Source organism: Heptranchias perlo, chromosome 10 (genome assembly GCF_035084215.1).
Source record: "Heptranchias perlo isolate sHepPer1 chromosome 10, sHepPer1.hap1, whole genome shotgun sequence".
NCBI lineage: Eukaryota > Metazoa > Chordata > Chondrichthyes > Hexanchiformes > Hexanchidae > Heptranchias > Heptranchias perlo.
In genome coordinates, this window is record NC_090334.1 from 20,009,019 (window position 1) to 20,029,802 (window position 20,784).

Below are 20,784 nucleotides of genomic sequence, written 5' to 3' on the forward strand. Positions count from 1 at the left end.
AGAAAGAGCACACTCATTACGAGCCTGAAGTGCGCCGTCCGCCATATTGGTAAAAGCGTGCATTGCCCACGCCTGCAACAGGCGTTAGGGCCTTTGCATATGCAAATAAGGGGCCTAATGCCTGTTTGCAGACCCCCCCACTCCAATATTAGTTTGCGTGAGGCAGCCAGCTGTGCTCAGGAAAACCAAGTCCTCATGTGGCCTAACATGTGGTCCTTAAAGGGACCGCTGCAGGCTGCAACCAACAAGATAAATTTTTAAAATATAGTTACCTCAATGTGGGGGCAGGAGGAGCACTCCTGAATTTGAACTATGATTCTAGTCTTCTAAGGCTCCAGATCAATCTCGGTGATTTGAAAAAGATCAATACCCCTGAAACAGTAACCCGAGCTCTGTGAGTTTAAGCAAGTTTCTGGTAGATTAGAAAGCTGCCAGTTGGTCACATATTTGAACAAATCACACAACATATTTGCAATTTGAATTGATTGGTTTTTTATTCTCCCTTAAGCAAACTGCTCATCAACCAGCCGAACCGTCATAGCAACGTTGTATTGGATTAATCTGATTTCTGTGAATGAAGTTGTATTTTAACTCCTTATTGACAGAATTAAAGAAGCCACTACCAAAGGGAATCTTCAATAAATATGTTTCATTTTCTAGAGGACTGCTAGAGCAGCACCCCAGTAAGAATCAGCATCTTCTAGGAGAAAATAAACAGCATTCCATGGAACCTGTTATTTACACATAGCCTTATGTTGTTGCTCATGGGTAGCCTGTGGTCTGTCGCGTGCCTGTGAGGTTGAGCTACTAACCAGACCTATCCCTTTAAGGCCACTGCTCAATTACTCCATGAGGGAATCCGGGTGTTTGTAACTGCTTGTAAGTGTAGCAGAGGTCATTCGAAGATCAGTAAATTGCTCGTAAATTTTAGGTTCCAGGTCAATCGCTAGCTCTGTTTCTCCTTTTTTAAAATTTGCTTTGCATCTGTAACAAATGTGACACGTTCAGGTATGATGTTTGGCAGGTAAGTACTAGAAGCAAGGCATTACATTAGTGGATCTCCCATGGCATTGCTCATGGGTAGTACGAATACAGTTTTGAAGTATAGCTGCTACGGTAGAGCTGCATTTAAGATGGCCTGTCCCTTTAAGAGGCAAGTACTTTCTATAAGGAAATGGTCTAATTCTGGTCATTTGTAAGCTCCTGGGGTCAATTTGAGGGCAGCTGTGGTTGCTTGTAAATTTCTAGGTCAGAAGAATCCAGCATGACATTACTGCTGGACTACATAACCTGGGCTACAATCCAGCGCAGGACTGAGGGAGCGCTGCATGGTCGGGGATGCCGTATTTCCGATGAGATGTTAAATCAAAGCCTCGGCTTTAAAGATGCACGTTAAAGATTGCATGGCATATTCAAAAAAGAGCAATGGGCTCTTCCAGTATCGCAATCAACTAATGCTAGCAATAACAGATTCAACCAATTACTGTTTGTGAGATCTTGCTGTGTGAAAATTAACTGCTGCATTTGCCTACCTAGCAGTTCCTGCACTTCATAAGTAACTCATGGTATGTGAAGCATTTGATATGTTTCTTTACTGATGCATGGCTTTCTCTTTTTTTAAGATTTATTTATAATAAAGTGACATCTGGGGTGTGGAGAGCCTGTGCTAAATGCACAACTTTGAATCAAGGCCACGTGCTGTCTTCAGGTAAAGCGGAGACAGAGGGTGAGGAATAACTGGACTCGGTTGCACAGACGTAATTCAGCAGTGGCAATGCAGTGGTGGCAGGAGGTTGTAATTGTAGTGTGACACGTTTACATAGGGAATTTCCATTATAAATGGGGACAAAGGAATTTATAATGGAAAAAAGTTGCCAGGAAGCACATGCAGATGTAAGATTTTAATATATTACCCGCTGCTTGGCACACCAAGAGATGAGACCAAGCGTAGTCTGCAGATGAAGCAACAATAGGGATAACTAGCAGCGCATACGTAACTCAGTCCCTATTTTAAAGTCATGCATTCTGTCCTTATTTTTATGTAATAGTTTGATTATTATTTATAGTAACACATAAAGCAATTTGGGAAGCAGATTGGTTGTAGCACAGGAGTTTCTCTCCAATACAGACTGAGGAGCTGGATTATGTACTCAAGTGGGGTGGAGTGGGTCTTGAACTCACAACCATTCTGACTCAATGAGGCAAGAGTGCAACCAACAGAGCCACAGCTAAAACCTAGTTCCTAGAGGCAGATACATAGAGATATGTGCATGGAATTGTAGGACCTACAAACATACAATTTTAATAGATCAATTTGCTCTTATATTAGTCTATATTAACTCTACTTATGAGTACAACCGAAATCAGTGTATAAAAATCCACAGACTATTAGTTTTCTGCCAAAGAAACCTTACAAAACAATGAGCAACATCTACTACATGAAATAATGAATGGAAGTGCTTGAGGCACACTGAGAGGGCGAGCCCTTTAACTTCTCAGCATCCAACCTGATACCTAATTGACTCTGTGACTCACACGACCATCAGCAGGAACGTGAGGGAGTATTCTGCACGCTGCTAAATGATCTGCAACCCAGCCCTGACGTGAACCTCTTCTTTAACGTCTCATCCAAAAGCACTCTCGCAAACAAAATGCAGCCAGCTGAAAAAACGCACGCGTAGGGAATTAGGCCAGTATTTATCCCTCAACCAACATCACTAAAAACAAATTATCTGATCATCAGCTCATTGATGTTTGTGGGATCTTGCCGTGCACAATTTGGCTGCCACGTTTCCTACATTACAAATGACTACACTTCAAAAAGTACTTGATTGGCTGTAAAGCGCTTTGGGGCATCCTGAGGTCATGAAAGGCGCTATATAAGTGCAAGTCTTTCTTGCAGACATTTTAGGACCAATTTAACAAAATGGCTCAGCAGTCTGCAGTCCAACGTGGAGGTAGTTGAAGCTCTGTGCCAGATGTTGCAAGGATGCCTGCAGCTAACCTGTACCGTAGGGAAGGCAATACAGTAAACAGGCACGGTGTCCTCCTCCCTTGCTTCTACCTCCTGCCAGGCATGCTACACTCTCTGGGGCAGGTGCCCTAGAGTTCTCAACCGGGCAAATCTCCTCACAACCATCTCAGGTAGGGGCACCTCCACTTCATCAGCCATCAAACAGTGGGCTCTGGTGCTGCACCAATCCATCACATGCTCCTATTTACTCTGCCAGACAGCTTTTGCGCCAAACAGCCTCTGCAAAGGTTGAAATATATAGTAGAAATATGTACAACTTATTTCAAGGCTATAAACATTATGTGTGGACATTTGACTGAATCCCTTAAAATTTCCCAGCTGCTGGAGTGCACAAGTTCCCATTTGCCCCATGGCAAGCTCCCAGTGCTAGGTTCAATATGGACAGGGAGCTTACACCAGATGATGAGGGCTGACCCTGGAAATCCTGGGACATTGGACCTGCTAGAAACTAGTGAGCATTGCATCCCTTTGCAGTTGATTCACCAATTCCTGTAGCCAGGAATTGGTGAATCAGCCCCATATTAGCTCCTGGAGTCATTTTATTTTACCCCACAGGATTGCCTCCAGCAGTGCATACATCTATCAAGGTAACCATGTATGGTAGAGAGGGCAGTAAAGAGTTAAACACTTCTAAACCCTTCAGACAATTTCAGCACAATCACTGATACAATTCCACAAAGGTGGGTGGCTTTCGTTTCTCAGCATTACCTGCTAATGAAAAGTTCCTCTTCTACATTTCAAAGGCCCTCTGCTTAGTCAGATTTCAAGCCCAACAGAAGATGCTTTATTCTCATTCGCAATTTTGACTTTTTTTTAAATCTATAAAAGCTGATCGTCTGCATTGTTGGATCCCATGTTATAAAATAGTCCAACCACCGACAAGTGTCTGTCAAGTTCCAAATATGATAAAGGTAACCTTTGGCATGGGATTAGGAAGAGACTTCATTTCTACTGACAAATCCCCCTGTCTGAATTCAGCTAATATTCCTCGGTGTAATCTGAGGCAGTGTGATTTGATTGCATTAGGAATTTGACCAAAAACTCTGGTCTTTCTTAAAGCGGGCTGTCTCTTCCCTGCCTGACCGAGCATGGGCAGTTTGTTTTAAATTAATTAGCAGCAAACTCAACAGTTCTACAAATTCTTTTCCGTGCTGTAAACCCTGAGATTAGGACAACCTAAATCATTTTTATAGCAGTTCACAGCCGGGTTATCTACCCAGTGCTTATGCACCAATTAGTTTTTCTTTTATATCCAAGCTGTTTAAAGGACCCCATAAAATGGCCTCCAGTGGATGTAATTGCATCTTCCAGGTTTGCCAACAGATTGTGAAGGGTGTTTTATAACCAACAGTGTTTCTCTGTAAATAAACCCATTATCTTCACAATGCACTTTCAGATGTGTCAATTTAAGCAAGTGCCACGCATTATAAATGAAATGGCTGATATGCCACTTCTATTGTTCTGTTTGATTTGTCAGACTCCATCCATCCTCCCCCCTCCCTCCCCTCCCACCCCCTCTACCTCCCAATAAAATGAGCTGCCATGCCACTCGGTTGAGGGTTATCATTTAACATTTGGCATTTTAATGTTGGACACTAAGATACTGTTGGACCCCCAGATGTAACAAAACAAAACGAAAATCCAGATTTAACCTCAACATAGTGACTGATAATAAAAGAAAGGTTGCCATTTTGACTGAATACCAGTTTCTACAAAGGGCAACTTGACTCGTGAAAACTTCCAGAAGGCTCTGGCATCAAAGAGGAACGACGTTTGCCTTGCGGGTTCCCAGTGCAAAGGTTTGGTTTGTCATCGAGTCATAGAATCATAGAGTTATACAGCACGGATAGAGGCCCTTCGGCCCATCGTGTCCGCGCCGGCCATCAGCCCTGTCTACTCTAATCCCATATTCCAGCATTTGGTCCGTAGCCTTGTATGCTATGGCATTTCAAGTGCTCATCCAAATGCTTCTTGAATGTTGTGAGGGTTCCTGCCTCCACAACCCTTTCAGGCAGTGAGTTCCAGACTCCAACCACCCTCTGGGTGAAAAAGTTCTTTCTCAAATCCCCTCTAAACCTCCCGCCTTTTACCTTGAATCTATGTCCCCTTGTTATAGTACCCTCAACGAAGGGAAAAAGCTCCTTAGTATCCATCCTATCTGTGCCCCTCATAATTTTGTACACCTCAATCATGTCCCCCCTCAGCCTCCTCTGCTCCAAGGAAAACAAACCCAATCTTCCCAGTCTCTCTTCATAGCTGAAGCGCTCCAGCCCTGGTAACATCCTGGTGAATCTCCTCTGCACCCTCTCCAAAGCGATCACATCCTTCCTGTCGTGTGGCGACCAGAACTGCACACAGTACTCCAGCTGTGGCCTAACCAGTGTTTTATACAGCTCCATCATAACCTCCTTGCTCTTATATTCTATGCCTCGGCTAATAAAGGCAAGTATCCCATATGCCTTCTTTACCACCTTAGGCATATGGGATACTTGGGGCTTTCTACATCGATAAAGTCGAGGTTGTTAAACAGATCACTGAGACTAGGCAGTGGGTGACATCAGGCTGTTCAACCATGCAGGGCATCATAGCTCAGCCCAGTCCTGCCCCCACACACACTCACATTTTCCAAATGGGATTCTTAAATAGTAATCAGGAACCCATTCTGATTTTTCCCCTTCTAGCTCAAGGGTGCTGAAAATAACTGTAGTTATTCTACTGCAAAGTCGGAAAATTACCCCTTATTTCCCGTCTTAAGCAGTTTAAATATTACCAGGCCTTACCTAACTTTTGGAGTGAAGGAAAGAGAGGGCGAGAATAATGAGAAACAAAGAGAAAGAAAACCGCTATCGAGTAATCTCCTAAATCCTCCCACCTCTCTGTTACAAAAATCCAGTGTTTGTTCGATGGGACGTTGATTCTGCTTAACAACCATGGATTATTTTCAGCTTGTTAAATCCTGAGGCTCAGCTCTTTAAAATCATCGGCAGGACCCTCTTTGTGAGCTTGAGTTCGGCTTTCATAACCTGCTAATACTGGATGACATAATCCCACCACTAAAGTTTTCCATCCCATAACCAATAATTGCTACACAAATACATTAAAAGTGTCAACTACAAGTTTTGTCATACTGATATATTTACACATCACTGGATAGCACGATGTAATGTTTGTTTAACAGTACTACAAGGCTGGTATTTTTTCATTGGCCTTTTGGCACCTTCCCCCCACTCTTTTTTTAAACTATGTTCCCTTACCTGCGCGTGCATGGTTCAAATGTATTTTAGCTTCAATTCTGTTCCTCACATTTTAAGGCTGAATTACAATATTGATAGATTACCATGATATACTAAATAAGGTGCCTGTTGCCAGGGTGAGGAAAGAATGACTCCTCCATGGCCTGGAGATGCTTTTTGGAGCTACATTCGCTGAACTGGAGTGGTGGTAAGCTGCAACTCCTTGCATTTCATTTTTCTGGATGCAATGCTGTTGAACAAAGGCTCGTATCAGCCTCACTCATTGTTCACTCAAAGTGGTGCCACGTATATACTGCAATATTGCAGGGGTTGCTTCTAGTCAACATCCGCCCTATTTACAGAGTCAAAGTTGTCGGGAGTTGCACTAGAGCGGCTGCACATGCGTACGGACATGTTGAGTTCTCAGTCAACCCTCCGCCAGAAAAACTGCAGCCAGTGGTGGCACAAGGGACAGCCATTTAAGTTTACTGTCTATTGGGGCTTTGCCTGTACCGATACAGAGGCAAACTTCACACCAAAGGTGATATTGGTATGTCAGCTGTGGCTCAGTTGGTAACACTCTCACCTCGGAGTCAGATGGTTGTGGGTTCAAGTCCCACTCCAAAGACTTGAGCACAAAATCTAGGCTAACCCTCCCAGTGCAGTACTGAGGGAGTGCTGCACTGTTCGGAGATGTTACCTTTCGGACGAGACATTAAACCAAGACCCCGTCTGCCCTCTCAGGTGGATGTAAAAGATCCCATGGCACTATTTCGAAGAAGAGCAGGGGAGTTCTCCCCAGTATCCTGGCCAACATTTATACCTCCATCAACACCTAAAAGCAGATTATCTGGTCATTATCACATTGCTGTTTGTGGGACCTTGCTGTGTGCAAATTGGCTGCCGTGTTTCCTACATTACAACAGTGGCCACACTTCAAAAGTATTTAATTGGCTGTAAAGCATTTTGGGACATCCTGAGGTCATCGAAGGCACTTTATAAAACAAGTTCTTTCTTTCTTTAGTGCTTCAGGAAGCCTATTTTAGAAGGCGAGCTTGCCATTGGAGGCAACATGATGGGGTAAATAGGCTACTAAAAAACCCGATAGTACAGCAGACATGGGTAAATGACCTTATATAACAGCGAATGTTACACTCTGCAGGCTGGGTAGGTAAAATGCTAAGAACTCCATAGCACTTCCGCAAAAAATAGTAACATTTTTTTAAAATGTGGGGCATTGGAGCAGAGATAAAATAACACGTAAACATTAGAGATGCAGGTTTCTTAAAGCAGCACATCTCCCTTTCAGGCAGGGCAGTTCTGAGACCCGGGATGCACGGCCTATTCTAAAAATGTCGATTCCACGGCCACCAAATTAACAGCTGCAAAGGCTTGTCCTGCAGCTGATACCTGATCCACTGTGAGCTACTGGAACCTGGAGATATGTTGATTGTTTGGTGTTATCTTCTTGCTAGGTTATGGTTTCATGGCTGCCAGTTGCCTTCCAGTACCTTGTCCAAGTGCCAATTATTCACATGGGATTCCCAACACAGAGTATTAGCAGACTTATGCAAATGTGGGGAGGGGGAATCACAGCTACACATGATCCTGTCATTCACACGAGTACTTCCCAGCTAGATAACAATGAAGCAGCTGGAATCCTGTCTGACTACAATTGTAGCTTCTGTACCACTGCCTTAGCTAACATTAGCCAATTCAGCACAGACTGGGCATCAAACCTGGGATGTTTCTGGTCTATCCTGGAGTGTCAGCCTTGGCTCAGTGGTAGCACTCTCACCTCTGAGTCAGAAGATTTTAGGATCAAGGCCCACCCAGAAATTTGATCACATAATCTAGGCTGACACTCCAGTGCAGTGCTGAGGAAGTGCTGCACTGTCGGAAGTGCCGTCTTTCAGATGAGACATTAAACCAAGGCCCCATCTGCCCTCTCAAGTGGCCGTAAAAGATCCCATGGCACTATTTGAAGTGGTGTCCTGGGCAACACCTTAAACAGATGATCTGGTCATTTAGTTAATTGCTGTTTGTGGGACCTTGCTGTTTGCAAATTGGCTGCCGTGTTTCCTACATTACTAAAGTGACTACACTTCAAAAGTACTGAATTGGCTCTAAAGCACTTTGAGACGTCCTGAGATCGTGCAAGTCTTTTATTTTTACATGACTTGGCTATTTAATATACTTGTGAAGCCATCGGGGATCCCAACCATCAGGATTTTTTGCATGTATTTTTTAGTCCCAACAGGAACATTGGTATGATGATCCCTTTGTTTTGGCTCTAAATTAGAAGCATGTTAAAATAATATGCCAGTCCTTTTACAAGGATAATAATACTCTTTTAATGAGAAAGTTTGTCTGGGATTTCTGGTTTCTAATTAGTGATCCTAATCAGTAATGTGACTCTTCCAATGCTCTCCTGGCCGGCCTCCCATCTTTCACCCTCCATAAACTTGATTTCAACCAAAATTCTGCTGCTCGTATCTGAACTCGCACCAAGTCCCGTTCACCCATCACCCCTGTGCTCGCTGACCTACGTTGGCTCTCAGTCCGGGAACACCTCGATTTTAAAATTCTCATCCTTGTTTTCAAATCCCTCCATAGCCTCACCCCTCCCTACCTTTGTAACCTCCTCCAGCCCTACAACCCTCCGAGATCTCTGCGCTCCTCCCATTCTGGCCTCTTGCGCATCCCCGATTTTAATCGCTCCACCATTGATGGCCATGCCTTCAACTGCCTGGGCCCTAAGCTCTGGAATTCCCTCCGTAAACCTCTCCGCCTCGCTACCTCTCTTTCCTTTAAGACGCTCCTTAAAACCTACCTCTTTGACCAAGCTTTTGGTCACCTGTCCCAATATCTCCTTATGTGTCAAATTTTGTTTGATAACGCTCCTGTGAAATGCCTTGGGACGGTATACTACATTAAAGGTGCTATACAAATGCAAGTTGTTGTTGTACGGGCTAATACTGAGCGGAGATTTCTGTGTAGTTTGTTTCAACTGACAAGCCTGGATGAAGGCCAAAGACCCATAATGTTGGGACATGTCTCAGGCTGACATGAGCAGAAGAGAAGTTGAAGTGAATCGAGAAGGTAATGCCAAACCTGGGTTTTAAAAGCTTACGGCTTTCAGGAGAAGGAAAGACCAGGAGAATCAAAGCCACAGTTTTGAGGTGTTGGGAAAGAATGAGTGTGAAAGGGGTCCGTGCGATGAGTCTTGATTTGGACACGTTGAGGACGGAGGGCAGTGGCAGAGCTTGATTTGGCCGACCGTGGGGGGCTGAACTGGAGATTTAGCCGATTTGGCAGGAAGGAGACCAAGCTGCGAACTGGGGAAGGCCGGTACACCCAGTTTAAAGGCCAAGCCAGGAACTGCACAGGCTTGCAGGCCAAACCTGGAGGCCAAAGACGGGTGACAGAGGTTAACGGGAGCGAAATGGAGGCGGCCCTCCAAAGCCACGGTCGCCAACCTCAAAATGATGGGGGAGGGGTTGTTATGACCCCTACTGGCTCCACACCGAGGGAAGGAGAAGGAAAGCATGCAGGATGGAGTATTTACAGTTTAGGAGGAAGATGAGAGGGGAGAACAGAGCAACAATAACCATGTTTGTATTCAGAGGAACTTTCTCAATATCTCCGAACCTCAATACATTCTAGGAACTGGTACAAAAAAACAGTAAGATGCTTTCATTTAATAATGTTTAAAAATTGTATTCGGAAAAAAGCGTAATCTCTTCTGGGTGCAATATAACCCAGTACTTCTCAGGCCTGCAGCCTCATGTTCTTGTTTCTTTGGCCCCATTCACTCCAAAACTCTAAGCCCTGTACAGTACCACCTTGCATCCCGGTAACTGCATATGGGTAATAAGCTGAGCCTATCAGAGATCGGTCTGTTGCTGATTTTGGAATGAAGGTATTTTGAATGGTTTTTAATGACCAAATGTCATGGAAATATCTTTTTATGCCAGTGACACCACTGAAGCTATCCAAAAAAAAGGATCAGCCTCTCTTCTGACAAAGGTCCATGAGACTAGTTGGTGCAGTGGATTAACAGACAGTCCTTTCACCTCCAAGACCTTGGATCGGATCTAGCCCAGACAGATTGGCCTCGACTGATGGGATGAGAGGGAGTTTCCTCTCCCTACTGACTCGCGTGGTGACTGTAGCCAGTCGCAACCAAATTCCCAATGGGGGTGACAGCATAGCACAAAACTATCTATAAATCAGCATTAAATTGCCAGTTTCCGTCCAAGTGGTCACATGGATGAGTTGCTCTTGCTAACACACAGTAAAGCTGCACTTTATACATAGTAAGGTCCTGATAAGTATCGCAACAAGTTCCTGTTATTACCATTGTTATTGCCAGTTGAAACAGTGAAAATAATAGCACACTCACTTTATCTCAGTGCTACCAAAGTTAACACAGTTAAACCGTGTGGCACTGCTTCATCTGGAGGGTTCAAGACGTGTGTAATGAAGTAGGTTTTGTTGGTGCCTCTGGGGACAACGACAAAAGGGGCACTTTTGTTTTGTTTTGCTTGATGACACTGGAGCAACCCAGTATCTCCTTATCGTTTTGTTTAAGAAAAGTCATACTTTTTGAGGCTCATGAGTGGCAATGTTACTATTTAATTTGATATGTTTCCTTTGTTTTTTGATGATTTGGGTTTCTATTAGTTGTGCCCCTCTAAGAAGGGGGCACCTTTGTTAGATTTTTTTGGTTTGATGACACTGAGCCAACCCAGTGTCTCCTTCTGGGTTTTTAAGAAAAGGCACAGGCCACCATTTGTATTTTGGCCACCTGCACAACCCAGCAGTTCTGTACTCACTGGCCTGGACCTGCTTTCCCCATGTACCGGGAAGAAGTGACCAGTTATCAAAAGGCCATGAAATGAGATGTTGAGGTAATTACACATACACATAACTGCTTTTTTTGTTCTGAATCCTCTAGAATCCACCCACAATATAAACATAGTGGATTCCATTGTACCTGTACCCCCCCTGCCCTCCAAGTAACACTGTAAAGCACTCTTTGAAGTAGGGGTAGGGCAGGTCTACAATATAAACACAACAAATGTAAAATCTCAATTAATCACATAACCACAGTCTGATATGGCAAACAACACAATCTCGCTCCAATATCGTGTTTTTTTTTCCAAGAGACAGTCAAGATAAAAGATTTGCAATAAAATCTCTAGGAAATAAATCAGTCACTTTTTTGTTCAGTTGCCTGTTTGATAAAGGACTGTAATGTAAAAGTACTTGCATTTATACAATGCCTTGTCGTGTCACAATGCCTTCAAGCTCTTTCACACAATGATCTTCTTTTGGGATGCAGTGACTACCACCATGGTGTAGTGACTACCGCCATTGTGTAGTGACTGCCGCCATTGTGTAGTGACTGCCGCCATTGTGTAGTGACTGCCGCCATGGTGTAGTGACTGCCGCCATTGTGTAGTGACTGCCGCCATGGTGTAGTGACTGCCGCCATGGTGTGGTGACTGCCGCCATGGTGTGGTGACTGCCGCCATTGTGTAGTGACTGCCGCCATGGTGAGGTGACTGCCGCCATGATGCACTGACTGCCGCCACGGTGCACTGACTGCTGTTTTAATGCAGTGACTGCTGCTATGTAAGCACTAAAGGTTGTAGCTGTTACACAAGCACTTGAATCTGGCTCCAATGATAAAAGATTAAAACCAGACAGTGCCGCTGCATCATAAGCCTAGCATCCAAGCAGTAGTTGAAAACAGAAAATGAAATGTGACATTACTGGACAAAACTTGAAGAAAGTGGCCAAAACTTTAGGGTGAGATTGAGGGGAAAGCTACCGATTTTGTCTGGGCTCACGCAGTGATTAACATATGACCTGGAAGAGATTTCAAACGGGTTCACATCTAATTTTTCCATTTAATGCCGTGCTAAAATGTTCTTTGCAGAAATCTAAAAAAATTCGACAAATTGATTCCTCAACACCCATGTCACTGACCTGTCTACACAACGTCAAAAGACATGAGCATTCCACCCGAATCCTGGAAATTAGCACATTGCAATACATGACACAGGGCTTTGCAGCCGCAGTGGTTTTGGCACCTGAAGATTGAACATTGTGATTTCGAAGCATTTCTGTACTTTCCAAAAAACCTTTCTTTTTATTTTCAACCTCAATCCACCTAAAAGATGCAAGCAACCTCCTTGAATTACCAGCATGATCCCTTCTGCAGCAAATCCCACTTAAGCACAAACTTGGTACAGGTCCATTTTCATTCGCTGCAATCTATAGACGCTTTTGTCAGCTGTGGTTCAGTGCTAACACTCTCGCCTCTGAGTCATAAGGTTGTGGGTTCAAGCCTCGCTCCAGAGAGTTAACCACATAATCCAGGCTGACACTCCAGTGCAGTACTGAGGAAGTGCTGCATTGTCAGCGGCGCCATCTTTCAGATGGGACGTTAAACCAAGGCTGCGTCTGCCACCTCAGGTGGACATTGGAGATCCCATGGCACTTTTCGAAGAAGAGCAGGGGAGTTTCCCCCGGTGTCTTGGTCAATATTTAGCCCTGAACCAGTATCACTAAAACAGATTATCTGGTCATTATCTCATTGCTGTTTGTGGGACCTTGCTGTGCGCAAATTGGCTGGCTGTTTCATTTATATTGCCGCATAGCCTTGCACACAATGCCAAAATATAAAAGCCACCCAAGCTGTCGTATTGTTCCCTATCCAAGGACTATTTGAAATGGTGTAACTCAAAGATCTGCAGCTTGCAAACTCTGGTGATCCTTTCATTCATTCAGTAAAGATGATTTAATAGGAATTCAGGCATAATTTATCCAGGCATAATTTATCCATGGTTCTTAAGAGGATTAGGAACAGTAGGAACGGGAGGAGGCCATTCAGCCCCTCGTTCCTGCTCCACCATTCAATTTGATCGTGACTGATCTGCATCTTAACTCCATTTACCCACCCTGGTTCCATATCCCTTGATACCCTTACCTAACAAAAATCTATCTCAGTCTTGAAAGCTCCAATTGGCCCAGCATCCACAGCCTTTTGGAGGAGTCAGTTCCAGATTTCTACTACTCTTTGTGTGAAAAAGTGCACCCTGAATGGTCTAGCTCTAATTTTAAGATGATATCTCCTCGTTCTTGATTCCACCAGAGGAAATAGCTTCTCTGTATCTACCCTTTCGAATCCTTTTATCATATTAAACACCTCGATCGGATCTCCCTTCAATCTTCTATACTTGAGGCAATACAAGTCAAGCTTAAGCAACCTTTCCTCATGATTTAACCCTCTAAGCCCCAGTATCATTCTGGTGAAGCTGCACTGCACCCCCTCCAAGGCCAATATATCCTTCCTGAGGTTCGGTGTCCAAAACTGAATGCAATACTCCAGATGGGGTCTGACCAAGGCTCTGTACAGCTGAAGCATTACTTCCTCCCCTTTGTATTCCAGAACAGAAAAGTTACTACCTTCTGCCAAAACCAGAGGTCAGGGCATGGTTGAGTTTGGTGTTGTGGTTTGAGCTCTGATCCTTTGCTGATGAAAAGTTCATTCAAAACCGTAACAACTAATAAACGCCTCCACTTCATTAAACACAGGGGTGGAAAATTGAATTATATTTGAAATTTACAACTTTGGTGTCCAGCTGGTGTTTTAGGAATTTGGGGCTCGCCCAGTCAAACTGGTCTGGTGTTAATCAGGGCAATTGGTGTCCCCAGTTAAAGCAGGCAAAGGATGGCCACATAGTTTAAACGAGTGAGCACAGAAGGCTCTGACCAGAAGAAAAAGAAACCTTCGCAGGACAGTAACTGAATGAAGAGAATAGCAACTTCAAAGCAAGGGAAAGAATGAGTTCAACAGCTTTAAAGCCCTGAGCTCACATTCCTGCTTTCTGTTACTTTTAGAACTTGTGAATTTTAGGAACTTCTGCAAAAACATTATTTTCAACATTTATTACTTTTGCAAACTAGTGACATCTCACGGCAAAATACAGTTCTGCACGACATTCTTTTCTAGACACAGCTGGAGATTAACTTTGGTTCATATATTAATCAGGTACAGTTACATATAATGACATGGAACTTACAGCACAAAAAGGCCATTCGGCCCAACTGGTCCACTCGAGCCTCCTCCTATCTTACTTCATCTCACCCTATCAGTCTGAAGAGATTCCACTGTGTTGGCAAATTAGTCAACAGAGCCAGAACTGTGTAAAGACAAATTGGATGTGGGGCCACTGTATTCCTTTGTTAATTTTGATGTCTTCCCCCTCCCCTCTGGTTTTACCTTTCCTTACTCAGCTGAAACTGTTTCGACTGGCGGAAGGGTCGGTAATCAGAGGACACAGATTTATGGCAATTATTTATGGTAATTGGCAAAAGAACCAGAAGGGAGATGAGGAGAATTTTTTTTTAACGCAGCAAGTTGTTATAATCTGGAATGCACTGCCTGAAAGGGTGATGGAAGCAGATTCAGTAGTAACTTTCAAAGGGGAATTGGGTATATACTTGAATAGGAAGAATTTGCAGGGCTATGGGGCAAGAGCAGGGGAGTAGGACTAATTGGATAGCTCTTTCAAACAGCTGGCACAGACACGATGGGCCGAATGGCCTCCTACTGTGCTGTAAGATTCTATGATTCTATTCAAAAGAAATGATGCTTTCCAGTGTTTCTCTGGATGGGATAAAAATACAAGCCAACTCCATTTAACAGTGATCCTGGCAACAAAAAAAAGGCTCCTCTTACTGCCACCTTCAGTTTGCAAGTTGAAAAAGTGACAATAATGTCCCAGTTTCTTTACTTGGTTGCCACTGACAGCAACTCCAGCTGTGACACTAATTGCCAATCTCATTCAGGCAGCTTACAGAACGGCTGATCCTGGTAGTTAATTGGGGGTGGTCTTGGATCAGGGCAGAGTTGAGGGAGCTTCATGACACGTGTAACACGTGTCCTCTGCCTAACCGGTAAAGCTTGCTCCCCATCATAGCAAGGTTGCTCTGTGTACGAGTTCTGCATTCCCCAATTATTTCCTGGTCCAAACTTGTATTAAGAACAGAAAATGCTAGAAACACACAGCAAGTCAGGCAGCATCTGTGGAGAGAGAAACAGAGTTAGCGTTTCAGGTCGATGATCTGATTCTGGTGAAAGGTCATCGACCTGAAACTTTAACTCTGTTTCTCTCCCCACAGATGCTGCCTGACCTGCTGAGTGTTTCTAGCATTTTCTGTTTATTTTCAGCATCTGTAATATTTTGCTTTTGTTTCATTTTGTTAAAAACAATTCTTTCCTCTCATGAGCAAGTTCTTTCTTTAGCTTCACTATATCGGCTGCGATGGCTTGCTAGAACTAGCTGAGTGTGATGCCTAACAGATTTTGCTGTATACTTGTGACAAGACGACCATTTACCTAGAATCCTCATGCTGGAGCCATTCTGTTTGGTGTCTTTACTAACCAGCTGCTTTATCCAAAGGGTCGGTGCTGTAATTTCTGAAACAGAAAAAAAAAGAACATCTGTCATTTACCAAACTGGACTGATGTCCCTTAAATTCAGCTTATCGTTTCACCTTTTAAATTACCTGCCCTCAGAATTTTAAAAAGTGATTTGATTCATCTTTTAATCATCATCAATTATAGTGTACTTTCCATTAGATAAGTAGGAGATAGAACTTCCCAGTAATTACCTGCCGATTAATTCTCAATAAGCTTGTCGTTATGATGCCACATTGGTTGTCCACGGTGTTGAAGCCAGTTGCTGTGATTTGCCTGAGCTCCGATCAATTTATACATACCAGGCAGTCAAACGTGGGACCCTCTGTATCCTCAGTACTACACTAGGTGGTGCATTTAGTACTGAATGTGTGAAGAACTAGGTCTCTAATGTGCTGCATTCTTTCGGTGAAGTTTAGCAATAAATTGGGATTATCCAGCACATTAATGTATAAGAATGATTTGGAAAGAACCAGTTCAGGATCATGCACTGAATTATTGCCCCTAGATCATTTTAATAGGAGCGAGCAGTGTGTAATTTGGTTCACTGAAATTCTATGCTTGGTTAAGGCATCCAGCACATGGTGTTAACTGTAATCCCTCAATCCGTTAAATTACTGTGTTAACAAAGTTTAACTGAGACTGCTGTCGAGAATAAACCTTGTTAATCTAACAGCCTTTTACAAATCTGAACCTCAGCACATATAGAAAATGGTTTGTTTAATCCCACCCAAAGTCAGTCCCCATATCGACAGACAAATGGAGACCATGCACCATTCTCTCCTGTTTACCTGGTCCTGCCTCTCAAATCAAACTCTGGAAGCCAAGGACTAGGAATTTCCATTAGTAGAAGGTAGGGAATTGGTTTACATTTAAGTTAAACAGCTCGTAATTTCTACGGCATTATGAGTCTGTGTTGGTACTCCAAAGTCCCTCTGCTTTACATCGAGACTACAGCACAGAAATAGGTCATTCAGCCCAACTGGTCCATGCCGGTGTTTATGTTCCATACGAGCCTCCTCCCTCCCTGCTTCATCTAACCCTAACAGCATAACCTTCCAATTCTTTCTGCCTCATGTGTTTATCTAGTTTCCCCTTAAATGTATCTATGCAATTTGCCTCAACTTCTCTTTGTGGTGGCGCATTCCAGATTCTAACCACTCTCTGGGTAAAGAAGTTTCTTCTCAATTCCCTTTTGGATTTATTAGTGACTATTTTATATTTATGACCTCTAATTGTGGACTCCCCCACAAATGGAAACATTTTCAGAATCTTAAAGACCTCTATCAGGTCACCCCTCAGCCCTAGCTTTTCTAGAGAAAAGAGCCCCAGCCTGTTCTTTTTTCCTCATAAATATATCCTCTCAGTTCTGGTATCATCCTTGTGCATCTTTTTTGCACCCTCTCCAATGCATTTATAATAAGGAGGCCAGAACTGTGCACAGTATTCCAAGTGTAGTCTAACCAAGGTTCTATACAAGTCGAACATAACCTCTCTGCTTTTCAATTCTATTCCTTTAGGAATGAACCCCAGTGCCTGGTTTGCCTTTTTTAAGGCCTTATTAACCTGTGTCGCTAATTTAGTGATTCATGTATCTGTACACCGAGATCCCTTTGCGCCTCTGCTCCATTTAGACTCTTATTATCCAAGCAGTTTGTAGCCTCCTTATTCTTCCCACCAAAATGCACCACTTCACACTTATCTATATTAAAATTCATTTGCAAATTACTCCCCCAATCTGCAAGTTAATTAATATCTCCTTGCATTTTGACACATTCTTCCTTTGTATTAACTACACCCCCCAATTTGGTGTCTCTTTATGTTACAGAGACTGAGAAAGTATCCCAACAGTCAGTGACTTTATATTACAGACTGAGAAAGTATCCCAACAGTGAGTGACTTTATATTACAGACTGAGAAAGTATCCCAACAGTCAGTGACTTTATATTACAGACTGAGAAAGTATCCCAACAGTCAGTGACTTTATATTACAGACTGAGAAAGTATCCCAACAGTCAGTGACTTTATATTACAGACTGAGAAAGTATCCCAACAGTGAGTGACTTCATATTACAGACTGAGAAAGTATCCCAACAGTGAGTGACTTTATATTACAGACTGAGAAAGTATCCCAACAGTCAGTGACTTTATATTACAGACTGAGAAAGTATCCCAACAGTGAGTGACTTTATATTACAGACTGAGAAAGTATCCCAACAGTCAGTGACTTTACATTACAGACTGAGAAAGTATCCCAACAGTCAGTGACATTACATTACAAACTGAGAAAGTATCTCAACAGTCAGTGACTTTATATTACAGACTGAGAAAGTATCCCAACAGTCAGTGACTTTATATTACAGACTGAGAAAGTATCTCAACAGTCAGTGACTTTATATTACAGACTGAGAAAGTATCCCAACAGTCAGTGACTTTATATTACAGACTGAGAAAGTATCCCAACAGTCAGTGACTTTATATTACAGACTGAGAAAGTATCTCAACAGTCAGTGACTTTATATTACAGACTGAGAAAGTATCCCAACAGTCAGTGACTTTATATTACAGACTGAGAAAATATCCCAACAGTCAGTGACTTTATATTACAGACTGAGAAAGTATCCCAACAGTCAGTGACTTTATATTACAGACTGAGAAAGTATCCCAACAGTCAGTGACTTTATATTACAGACTGAGAAAGTATCCCAACAGTCAGTGACTTTATATTACAGACTGAGAAAGTATCTCAACAGTCAGTGACTTTATATTACAGACTGAGAAAGTATCCCAACAGTGAGTGACTTTATATTACAGACTGAGAAAGTATCTCAACAGTCAGTGACTTTATATTACAGACTGAGAAAGTATCCCAACAGTCAGTGACTTTACATTACAGACTGAGAAAGTATCCCAACAGTCAGTGACATTACATTACAAACTGAGAAAGTATCCCAACAGTCAGTGACTTTATATTACAGACTGAGAAAGTATCCCAACAGTCAGTGACTTTATATTACAGACTGAGAAAGTATCCCAACAGTCAGTGACTTTATATTACAGACTGAGAAAGTATCCCAACAGTCAGTGACTTTATATTACAGACTGAGAAAGTATCCCAACAGTCAGTGACTTTATATTACAGACTGAGAAAGTATCCCAACAGTCAGTGACTTTATATTACAGACTGAGAAAGTATCTCAACAGTCAGTGACTTTATATTACAGACTGAGAAAGTATCCCAACAGTGAGTGACTTGAGGAAAAGAGGTAAATGCTTCTAAAGTTGGACACTCTTTCTGACCACCTACCCCTGATAAAGGGGATGCGAGGTTGTCAGTCCACAGCCCTCTCTCTGGTCAGCTGAGGGGGTGAGTCCAACACTATGTCCTACTGGACAGCAATGGATGTGGTAGCAGCTGTCGAATTGTCACTGGTCCTACTCTACTTGACCTGTTGCCTCAAAAACTTCCCCAAACAACTTTACTCTGTAAGGATTATCCACACTGATCTCTTCAGCTTGGTAACAACAACTTATCTAATTGGGCAAACAAGTGGAAAAGCAGGATGCAGAAAGGGACTTAGCTTCCTCAAGAAAAATCAGGCCCAACTTGTATCCGTGAACAAGTTAAGTGTTCTACCAAGGCTAGATCTGCCCAATGATGAACAGAGACAGTAAAAGGAGATAAGTTATTGAGAGCAAAACTTACATTTTATAAAGAGGGCGAGTAGGATGAGACTGGAACTCTACAACACTTTGATTTTAGCTCAGGAGCTTAACATATGGAGGATTCAGAGGGGGAACAAAGGGGAAAAGGTATTTAAAAAAGCCAGAACAGTACAGTGGGAGAGGGCAACATAGTACTTTGAGACATACAAATGTTTCTAGATACATAAATTATGATTATTATTGTTTCGTAATTGTATTTAATATTTGTGGAAAAATGTAAGAAAAATTGACTTTTAAAAAAGATTGTTTTTGCTCGTGGATAGATATGAGTTTTAACTGCCAGCCCTGTCCTCTGTCCTTGTCCACTCCGACTTGTAAAAGCCTTACACAGATCTCCAAGTTTACTTGTCACAGTGTCTCTCTACGTGACACTTTGATGATGTGCAGACCCCTATTAACCACAGCCTAATTCTTCAGTCAAGAACAGCACACTTAAATCTGTGCCCAGGTGTCTGACAACACTTACTTAGGTTCACATGGCTACACTGTGAGTGCACAGTGTCCCCGCATCCTCCGAAACTTTCCCATGGAAAGAAAAAATCAATTATTCGGAGGGAATTTGAAACGAAAACACTTATTGGGAGATCAAACAGAAGCTGAGTCTTGAAAACAAAAGCATTCCTACACAGCCCTGTGCATCCCTGTACCGTGCATCCAGTACCAGCTCGGAGGGCCAAAAATAGTGCTCAACTTCAGAAATATCCACTGTTCTTTTCCTTGCCGTTTTCTCCTGACTGAAGGCATTTACTCTTGAGGTACAATACAGCAGCCCCAACTGTCCTCCAGTATCTCTCCCAATTGGCCATGATTCAGTCAGTGTCAGTAGGTTGCTCAACCATGAGGGCATCATTCCTCACCCATCGTCCACTCGCATGCACACGCGCACACCCACACACACACCGCCCACACACCCACACACACACACACACCGCACGCACGCACACACACACACAGACCGCACGCACGCACACACACACACACACACACACACACACACGCGCACACCCACACACACACCGCCCACACACCCACACACACACACACCGCACGCACGCACACACACACACACACACCGCACGCACGCACACACACACCACTCCGCCACCCACACACACACATACACACGCGCACACCCACACACACACTGCCCACACACCGCACGCACGCACACACACACACACCGCACGCACGCACACACACACACACCGCACGCACGCACACACACACACACCGCACGCACGCACACACACACACACACACCGCACGCACGCACACACACACACACACACCGCACG

At 43.3% G+C, this 20,784-nt stretch overlaps 1 protein-coding gene across 3 annotated transcripts in view; it reads right to left on the minus strand.

The window, feature by feature from the left end:
• smoc1 (SPARC related modular calcium binding 1) overlaps positions 1 to 20,784 on the minus strand; it is a 214,958-nt gene that overhangs the window by 132,384 nt on the left and 61,790 nt on the right. For all 3 annotated transcript variants that reach the window (XM_067991284.1, XM_067991283.1, XM_067991285.1), the window contains exon 7: positions 15,683 to 15,763. In XM_067991284.1, coding sequence (XP_067847385.1) covers positions 15,683 to 15,763 — 81 coding nt within the window. The remainder of the gene's footprint in view (positions 1 to 15,682; positions 15,764 to 20,784) is intronic.